The sequence below is a fragment of the Salvelinus sp. IW2-2015 genome, linkage group LG11 (assembly GCF_002910315.2).
Source record: "Salvelinus sp. IW2-2015 linkage group LG11, ASM291031v2, whole genome shotgun sequence".
In the NCBI taxonomy this organism is placed as follows: Eukaryota; Metazoa; Chordata; class Actinopteri; order Salmoniformes; family Salmonidae; genus Salvelinus; species Salvelinus sp. IW2-2015.
In genome coordinates, this window is record NC_036851.1 from 9113244 (window position 1) to 9123513 (window position 10270).

At 42.9% G+C, this 10270-nt stretch overlaps 1 protein-coding gene across 1 annotated transcript in view; it reads right to left on the minus strand.

Moving 5' to 3' along the window:
* mov10a (Mov10 RNA helicase a) overlaps positions 1–8069 on the minus strand; it is a 24703-nt gene extending 16634 nt beyond the window's left edge. Inside the window, exons 1-10 of the mRNA XM_023995987.2 lie at positions 7837–8069; positions 7606–7711; positions 4498–4697; positions 4004–4245; positions 3577–3832; positions 3258–3398; positions 2966–3128; positions 2399–2550; positions 2146–2316; positions 1094–1241 (exon numbers count right to left, since the gene is read on the minus strand). Coding sequence (XP_023851755.2) covers positions 1094–1241; positions 2146–2316; positions 2399–2550; positions 2966–3128; positions 3258–3398; positions 3577–3832; positions 4004–4245; positions 4498–4697; positions 7606–7711; positions 7837–7961 — 1704 coding nt within the window. The 5' untranslated portion in view covers positions 7962–8069. The remainder of the gene's footprint in view (positions 1–1093; positions 1242–2145; positions 2317–2398; positions 2551–2965; positions 3129–3257; positions 3399–3576; positions 3833–4003; positions 4246–4497; positions 4698–7605; positions 7712–7836) is intronic.
* Positions 8070–10270: the final 2201 nt, after the last annotated feature.

The following is a 10270-nucleotide window of genomic DNA, read 5'->3' on the forward strand; positions in this document are numbered from 1 at the left end:
GAGGCAGGAGAGGAGTTGGAAAGTATTCCCACAGATGGCCATTGCATCTGTGAACATATTATGGGGCGGGTCTCTCTCTCTTACCTCTTTGAGAAGCCCAGCTTGACTCTTTCTAGCTCCACTCTGTGAACGTAGCCTGTATAACACTGTGATGGGTTGGACCTTGTCCTCAGACTTGGCCACCTTCAGGCAGTCTCCCCTAAGGACAGACGGCCTATTCTCTGCCACACCCGGACCTGGGTGAATATCATGGAGAAAGACACCAGCATACTTATGGTAGAGTGATATTTAGAGTCAGTGATCGTACCCATTCATTTGGGTTGAGTTATATCACTGGATCTAAACAAAACAGAGCACGAGATGGGAACTCATTACACAACTTTGAGGTAAAAAAAAAATAAAATAAAAAGACTGTCAATTTAGTTTGGAATGAACTATCACTTTAGGTCATCATTGTCCTCTCTGATCATTGTCTCTCTCTCCTCTCTCTACACCTGCATTGCTTGCTGTTGGGGTTTAGGCTGGGTTTTCTGTCTATAGCACTTTGTGACATCAGCTGATGTAAGAAGGGCTTATAAATTAAATATGATTGATTGATGACAGACTGGCAGTCTCCATACAGTAGCTAAATTTTCCACTATCCAATAAATTACTCAATTGCCATATCTTGAAACCCGATAATTTTCCTTATATTTACGTATAAATACATTTTCAGACTTATTACAATTTACATTTAGTGTCCTGAGGTTTCTTATGACATATTTTAACATCGTAAATGGATTCGTTTTGCAATTGATAATTTATTGTGGAAAATGTACACAATTGAAAGATCAACAGTCAGAATGAATTCCAKCACTCCCGAGTTTAAGACAGGTTTGTGGGGGGGGGGGTGGCATATTGTTTCTGTTGTTTTTATGTAGTGCTATGTTATGCTATTTACATGTAATGTTACATATGGTATATAGAATATGAGCGCTCCACTGCCCCATCAAAGCGAGCGAAGACGAAATGGTACATCAAATATTAAGACACATCRTAGAAAATGTATGCAATATGTTATACTTAATTTCTGTGTGATGGAGGGAGTTTATACCTGGTTCATGGCTTCAACTAGAGTGATAGTCTTGCCGGTCCCTGGAGGGCCAAACACCAGGTAAGGAGCAGGCTTGGAGGCCCCAGACACGATGCGCTGGATGGCTGCATGTTGTTCCGGGTTGTTCTCCAGCTGACGATTAAACATGCTGGAGAAATGTGGAGGAAACATTGGACCATTGTTTCCTAATGTCATATCATATATGTGTGAACCTGTAATCTCCAATCAAAAACATGTTTAAAAAGAAGATGCTGGAGACAGAAGGAGATAACGATCACTTAGATCACATGCCAGGCTTATCTGCTGTCATCAACTGTTTCCACTCAAACGGTTTGATCCGGAATAGGAAAATATGTTCTTGCATGTCAAGTACACACTGAACCGAAGAAATGGAGCCACTAAACTACGAGAAGGTATGTGATGTAGAAACTAGATATGGGCCCCRCCAACTTGACACAGCCAGAGCTGCCAGTTGGATCCTTTATTTGAATAAAACTCCTTGGGGAAATGTCTTGCTATCTTGTGATAAGCGTGGGACTTTTTAGGCTAACAAAAGGCAGACCGTCTAGATTTCAAACTCATTAATGMGGTCTAGTCACTGACATGAAACCAAGAGGCCGGAGGGAACAAAATTAGAAATATGAGAGGAGCAATTCACAATCTACGTTTTGAAATGTCATTGCGACACTCCTTCTTACAAAATTGTATTATATAAATGGGAATCACACCAACGCTTCTGTCCGTAACCTTCCTCTGAGAGAGATATTCATTCCTTCACACCGACAGTTTGTTATTTGGTATGAAATGTCATTGTAACACTTTAAATGAAGTTGCTCTCGTACTTGTGTAGCGACACTATAATTACCGCCGATACATCATCGTAATTGGCTTGTGATTCCATACTAATGGAGTTGAACGGTTCTTGCTATTACATGAGTGTTACAAGAAACAGTCTCTATTCCTGTTGTATAATGACACAACCATCTACCCACAACAACAGAGCAAAGCCAGTGTGAGTGCTTTGCTATTGGCTGGAAGGGGGGGATCCAGACCTGAGTTTGAGCATGGGGGTAGTCCGGACTCCAGAGCCYGATGGGAAGAGCACCTCGTCCATCCGGTGCTTCTCTGCCAGGTCCACCGCCCGGTGCTGAAGCTTCAGGGGGAAACGGTTGATGGTGAACTCCACGTCAAACCTYGTGTTACTGATGAAGCTCTGCACTAGCCTGAGAGGCAGGGAGGGAGTTGGAAAGTATCCTACAGATGGCCATTGCATTGTAACATTATGGGGGGGTCTCTCTCTCTTACCTCTTTGAGAAGCCCAGCTTGACTCTTTCTAGCTCCACTCTGTGAACGTAGCCTGTATACACTGTGATGGGTTGGACCTTGTCCTCAGACTTGGCCACCTTCAGGCAGTCTCCCCTAAGGACAGACGGCCTATTCTCTGCCACACCCGGGACCTGGTGAATATCATGGAGAAAGACACTCAGCATACTTATGGTTAGAGTGATATTTAGAGTCAGTGATCGTACCCATTCATTTGGGGTTGAGTTATATCACTGGATCTAAACAAAACAGAGCACGAGATGGGAACTCATTACACAACTTTGAGGTAAAAATAAAAATAAAATAAAAAGACTGTCAATTTAGTTTTGGAATGAACTATCACTTTAGGTCATCATTGTCCTCTCTGATCATTGTCCTCTCTCTCTCTCTCTCTACACCTGCATTGCTTGCTGTTTGGGGTTTTAGGCTGGGTTTCTGTATAGCACTTTGTGACATCAGCTGATGTAAGAAGGGCTTTATAAATAAATATGATTGATTGATTGACGACTGCAGACATACAGTACATTATGGCCTTTTGCCTTTTCTTACTTGTAGAACCAGGAGTCTTCTRTTGTCCCTGTCCTGAGTCATGGTTTGGTTATGGAGGTCGTATTTCTTGATGTCCACCTCCATCTGGATCTCCTCCASGTGCAGCAGGAGGTGGAAGCGATGGTGGTAGTTCCTCATCTTCAGGGGGCATTTAAGGAGGTTTCTGGGAAGAACATAGAGACAAGACAGAATTGTCAATGAGAATGACCTTCAAGTACAGAAGCTATCAGTCTGGGGAGGATGGGGTCTAGGCAGTTATTGATCCCAGCAGGCAGGCAGGCAGCACACTGACCTCACTGATGAGAGCTTCTGTCTGGCTGTAGGTGAGAGGTACTCAGAGTCCTCCAGTCTCTGTTTAGCCAGGTCCTTCAGATAAAAGGGATACTTATAGTCTCCGAGTTTCACTAGCATTTTCAGAGGCTGGACAACAGATCTGCCGTGACAAATGAGAACGATTAAATGTAACGTTTGACTATAAGGAATATTATTATCAAGCCACATAAACAATGTGAAAAGAAAGCTCATTAGAATTAGAACAAAGTATGTACAGTATACGACTATTGATTAAAATGTGTAAACAAATGGGTAAACATCACTTTGTCTTACTGTACCTTTCAGGGGGCTCTCCCTCAACTATCACCGTGTCCACAGGCTTGTATGGCGCCACTTGATAAGGCTTGAAGGGAGCGAAAGGCCCCAGCTCCACAGCTAAGTGAGTCCTGGCTGATGCCTCCATCTCCCTCACTATGCAGAAGGGCTTAGAGGAGCCTGGAGGGTCTGACTCTGTGCAGAACTCAAAGTACATGGTGGCAGGGAAATGGCCATAATGATGCAGCCAATAGTGAACCTCTACATCATAGCTTKCCCCTGTGAAAAACAACAGAACACATACCCAGGCAGGGTTTAATAGAGAGGGTGTGAGGGCAAACTCACTGGAAGTTCATTTATTTTAAGGTGTTCTTTTGTTTGCAAAACCTAATGTATTCAGACAATTTTGACACAGTGCACTGAGACAGATGGTGCTCGTCTTTTTCTCACCTGGACATAGGAAGAGCGGACAGGCCCGAGTCACTCTCCTCTCGTCCATCAGTGTAAAACAGCGGATCCTGTGCAGAGCTGTGTAATAGGTGAAATACACAAAGCTCGCTCCGTTGTTAGAAATGTAGAACTTGACTACAAACATTTCCTGCAGGCGCTCCACGCTGAACGTGACCTTACCATTGGTCATCTCAGGATCTGAAGTGATCTCAATGCCGCCCTTGTCAGAGGTCAACTCTGCCCTGAGAGAGAGAGAGAGAGAGAGAGAGAGAGAGAGAGAGAGAGAGAGAGAGAGAGAGAGAGAGAGAGAGAGAGAGAGAGAGAGAGAGGAGGACATACCAGTCAAACCACAGAAGATCATCATCTACAGGATCACCATTCAATCTAGATAGGACATGGACCAACTGCTGCAACTAATCTAATGGCTATCTTGTTGTCACATCTGACTGGTCACCAACCAGTCTTATACTGTAGGAGCTCACACAATATCTCACCTGTTCACCTTTAGGCTTTGGAGGATTTCTTTAGCAAGCCTCTTCTTGGGTGTCAACACAGTGTCGACAGGGGTAACGGAAGAGGATGGGAGGAGAGGAGAGAAAGGCTCTGGGGCTCCTCCATTTTCCTGAGGTGTGATATTGTCCTGTTGTTGACGTACTGAAGGTCTCCTCCACTGGTCACAGTAGTACACTCGGACCTGTCGTACCAAAGACCAGAAAGAAGATATTGYCTAGGGCAGTGGTTCCCAAACCTTTAATAGTCCCGTACCCCTTCAAACATTCAACCTCCAGCTGCGTACCCCCTCTAGCACCAGGGTCAGCGCACTCTCAAATTTGTTTTTTTTTGCCATCATTGTAAGCCTGCCACACACACACACTATATGATACATTTATTAAACATAAGAATGAGTGAGTTGTCACAACCGGGCTCGTGGGAAGTGACAAAGAGCTCTTATAGGACCAGGGCACAAATAATAATATAATAATCAATAATTTTGCTCTTTATTTAACTATCTTACATATAAAACTTTATTTGTTCATTGAACATTGTGAATAACTCACCACAGGTTAATGAGAAGGGTGTGCTTGAAAGGATGCACATAACTCTGCAATGTTGGGTTGTATTGGAGAGAGTCTCAGTCTTAAATTATTTTCCACACACAGTCTGTGCCTGTATTCAGTTTTCATGCTAGTGAGGGCTGAGAATCCACTCTCACATACTGTAGGTATGTGGTTGCAAAGGGCATCAGTGTCTTAACAGCGCGATGTGCCAAGGCAGGATACTCTGAGCGCAGCCCAATCCAGAAATCTGGCAGTGGCATCTGATTAAATTCAATTTTCACAGAACCACTTGTTGCAATTTCGATGAGGCTCTCTTGTTCAGATATCAGTAAGGCAGGGCACGAAAGGGATAACGAATCCAGTTTGTGTCATCCGTTTCGGGAAAGTACCTGTGTAATTGCGCACCCAACTCACTCAGGTGCTTTGCTAAATCACATTTGACATTGTCCGTAAGCTTGAGTTAATTTGCACACAAAAAATCATACAATGATGGAAAGACCTGTGTGTTGTCCTTGTTAATGCAGACAGAGAAGAGCGCCAACTTCTTAATCATAGYCTCAATWTTGTCCYGYACATTGAATATAGTTGCGGAGAGTACCTGTAATCCTAGATTCAGATCATTCAGGCGAGAAAAAACATCACCCAGATAGGCCAGATGTGAGAAACTCATCATCATGCAAGCGGTCAGACAAGTGAAAATTATGGTCAGTAAAGAAAACTTTAAACTCGTCTCTCAATTWWWAAAAAAACGTGTCAATACTTTGTCCCTTGATAACCAGCGCACTTCTGTATGTTGTAAAAGCGTTACAGTCTCTGCCCATATCATTGCATAGTTCAGAAAATACACAAGAGTTCAGGGKCCTTGCTTTAACAAAGTTGACCATTTTCACTGTAGTGTCCWAAACGTATTTCAAGCTGTCSGGCATTACCTTGGCAGCAAGAGCCTCTCGGTGGATACTGCAGTGTACCCAAGTGGCGTCTGGAGCACCTGCTTGCACGCGCGTTACCACTCTACTATGTCTCCCTGTCATGGCTTTTGCGCCATCAGTACAGATACCAACACATCTTGACCACCAAAGTCCACTTGATGTCACAAAGCTGTCCAGTACTTTAAACATATCCTCTCMTGTTGTCMTGGTTTCCAGTRGTTTGCAGAAGAGSATYTCTTCCTTAATTGAYCCCCCATAAACGTAACGGACATATACCAGGAGCTGTGCCAKGCCCGCCACGTCTGTTGACTCATCCAGCTGGAACGCATAGAATTCAMTGGCTTGTATGCGAAGCAGTAATTGWTTCAAAAMATCTCCTGCCATGTCRCTGATGCGTCGTGAAACAGTRTTGTTTGATGAAGGCATTGTCTKTATAATTTTTTGGCCTTTTCCCCCAGCATTGTCCCAGCCATATCCACGGCAGCCGGAAGAATTAAGTCCTCTACAATAGTATGGGGCTTGCCTGTCYTAGCCACTCAGTAGCTCAACATATAAGATGCTTCTAGCCCCTTCTAATTAATGGTATCTGTTGTTTTTATACACGTCTTACTACTCGAAAGTTGTTTTAATTCTCGCTCAAAAAACTCCCATGGCTTATTTTTCAAATTGGCATGCTTTGTTTCTAAAAGTCTTCGCAAGAGTGATGGTTTTATTGAGTTGTGCGATAGTACTTTTGCACTGTGGCTGAGGAAAGGCAGGAAAGGCACTACTCCCAATATAAGTGAACCCCATATCAATGTAGTTCTCATCATATTTGCGCCTCTTCGATGGTCAAACGTCCCTGTYTGTTGTTCTGTGCTTTCCAGGGTCAGGAGGCAGTAGCTCATCGGCTGCATCAGATTCACAACTGTCTGTGTCTATGCTAGCTGGGCTAACAACTGTAGAATTACTGATGCTAGCATTGGAMTTGCTCGTGGAAGCAGAACAACTTGTGTCATCGACAGCTGCAGGTGTAGTACTGCTGGGATGTGTCTCTATGGACGCGGGCCTTACTTTTTGAACCATTTATCAATTTTCGCGCAAACGGAATGAGCAGCAGCTACGTTTGGCTACACATTAGTGGAATTCCCGCGAGAGAGTAACGGTTAATGTGATTGGATGTTAATTATTTGACTAGGCTACCTGTATTTGACATTGTGTTGTTATTTCACTGAACGCTAGATGGTTTAATTTTATTTTTGGCAGTTAAACGAGGCTACTCAGGCGAGAGAAAAAAAACTCACCCAAATGTATAGCCCTGTTGGAAAATATAAATGGACTGTTTGAAAAYKTGACGATTTTTTWWAATGTGAATCACATTTTTATTTGGCGTACCMCAGTTTRGGAATACCTGGTCTAGGGCATATCCACAAGGGTGTAAAGGGGATATTGAGCTCTATGTATTACCTGACAAGCACATAGCCCATATGCTGATCAATAATCTGTTTCACTTGTCTTCCCTTTGGCCAAACATTGTGTGGTGCCTTAGTTTGAGGCTGAGCCTCACATCAAGAACATAATAACTACAGTAGAATAGAGCTGATCAGGATTGTAAAGTGCAATAAGGTATTATTACCTGGGGTTTGACATTAAAGTATAATTTCCCCTGTCGTATGCGGACTTTGTTGAATTTCAGCAGGGCATATAGAACGTTGGAAAAGTGGGGGTCTTTCATTCCTTCCCTGAAAAACAAAACCATGTAGTCATGTCAGCTGTCTGACTGAAGCATACTGTGTACTATTAGGCCGTCTATGACAGGTCAGGTGTCACAGTTAGTCAGCCTTTGAAAACCAATCCTTTTCATTACCTGCATTTGAATTCTAAGTTGTAAATGTCACGAAGTTCTTTTCTATCCGACATAGTCGATTTCCTCTCTCCGAGGAATTCTATGAAGTCCAATCCGGATTCGAGCGAGTCCATGAGCGACGGCATGTTGCAACGTAACAACGATTGATAGTGTTTGGATTAATGACTGTATTGCAGACAGTGGAAACAAATTAAAGGTATTGGCTATGGTCAAAATGGCAACCCCCTATTCGCTTTTCGGCGCCGTGTGTTCACGTGTGCATTMSGTAAATACTKTTTCAGCTTTTCAGGGACATATCTRCAAAGTGCTTACTGAGCGCAGSAACGAAAAGTAGTTTGAAACCAAACTTTCACAGAATATGTGTAAATTATGTAGTGTTCATATTAAGTCACATAGTACCTTTAATATTTGATACATGTTAGATTAATATACTCATGATAAAAAGAGACGTCTTTACGTTAACATGAATKAACGGTAGTCCCTCCCAGGGCAATTTGTTACATAATCCCTACAATTGAAACCATCACAATGAAACTGTGAAATTGTGTACGTGATGCAAACAATCCGGCATGGGTCGCACATCACTCATTTCTTATCTAAAACATGGATTTCTAGCTTTTGAGTTTAGTATTCCAAGAAAAGTGATTGTGTTGTTTGTCAACCCTTCCCTGTTCATTGTGGTATGATTGTGTATTTCAAATTGTTTAAATTGTTTAAAATTACATAATCTAACTGGGCCATACAGTTTTCACCAAAACAGGACGTCAATATAAGATTATCATGCGAGTATTATGAAGGCACGGTTATATACAGCGCACTCGTAAGTATTCAGACCCCTTCCCTAAATTCCACTAAATAAAAATAAAAAACTTTAGCCTTATTCTAAAATTGATCAAATTAGAATTTTTCCAATCAAGCTACACACAATACCCTTATTCTAAAACTGATTAAAAAAAAGTCCAATCAAGCTACACACAATACCCAATAATGACAAAGCGAAAACAGGTTAAGAAATTTTGCAAGTGTTATGTTTTTTTTTTTTTTACATAAATACCCTATTTACATAAGTATTCAGACCCTTTGTTATGAGAATCAAAATTGAGCTCAGGTGAATCCTGTTTCCATTGATCATCCTTGAGATATTTCTATAACTTGGAGTCCACCTGTGGTAAATTCAAGCGATTGGACATGATTTGGAAAGGCGCACACCTGTTTATATAAGGTTCCACAGTTGACAGTGCATGTCAGAGCAAAAACCAAGCCATGAGGTCGAAGAAATCGTCCGTAGAGCTCCGAGACGGGATTGAGTCAAGGCACAGATCTGGAGAAGGGTACCAAAAAATTTCTGCAGCATTGAAGGTCCCCAAGAACAGTGGCCTCCATCATTCTTAAATGGAAGAAGTTTGGAACCACCAACRACCATGACTCTTCCTAGAGCTGGCCGCCCAGACAAACTGAGCATCCGGGGCAGAAGGRCCTTGGTCAGGGAGATGACCAAGAACCCGATGGTCACTCTGACAGCGCTCCAGAGTTACTCTGTGGAGATGGAAGAACCTTCCAGAAGGACAACCATCTCTGCAGCACTCCACTAATCAGGCCTTTATGGTAGAGTGGCCAGACAGAAGCCACTCCTCAGTAAAAGGAACTTGACAGCCATCTGGTGTTGGCCAAAATGCACCTAAAGGACTCTCAGACCATGGAAAACAAGATTCTCTGGTCTGATGAAACCAAGATTGAACTATTTGGCCTGAATGTCAAGCATCACATCTGGAGGAAACCTGGCACCATCCCTACAGTGAAGCATGGTGGCAGCATCATGCTGTGGGGATGTTTTTCAGTGGCAGGGACTGGGAGACTAGTCAGGATTCGAGGGAAAGATGAATGGAGCAAAGTACAGAGATCCTTTAAAACCTGCCCCAGAGCGCTCAGGACCTCAGACTAGGGCGAAGGTTAAGCCCTAAGCACACAGCCAAGACAATGCAGGAGTGGCTTCRGGACAAGCCTCTGAATGTCTTTGAGTGGCCCAGCCAGAGCCCGGACTTKAACCTGATCAAACAACTCTGGAGAGACCTGAAATAGCTGTGCAGCAACACTCCACATCCAACCTGACAGAGCTTGAGAAGATCTGCAAAGAAGAAACGGGAGAAACTCCCCAGATACAAGTGTGCCAGCTTGTAGCTTCATACCCAAGAAGAATCGAGGCTGTAACCACTGCCAAAGGTGCGTCAACAGTCAACAGAGCAAAGGGTCTGAATACTTATATTTTGATATACATTTGCAAAAATTATTAAAAACCTGTTTTTGCTTTGTCATTATGGGGTACTGTGTGTTGAGGGGGGAAAATGAAATGTTATCCATTTTAGAATAAGGCTGTAATGTAAAATGTGGAAAAAGTCAAGAGGTCTGAATACTTTCCAAATGCACTGTATAGAAT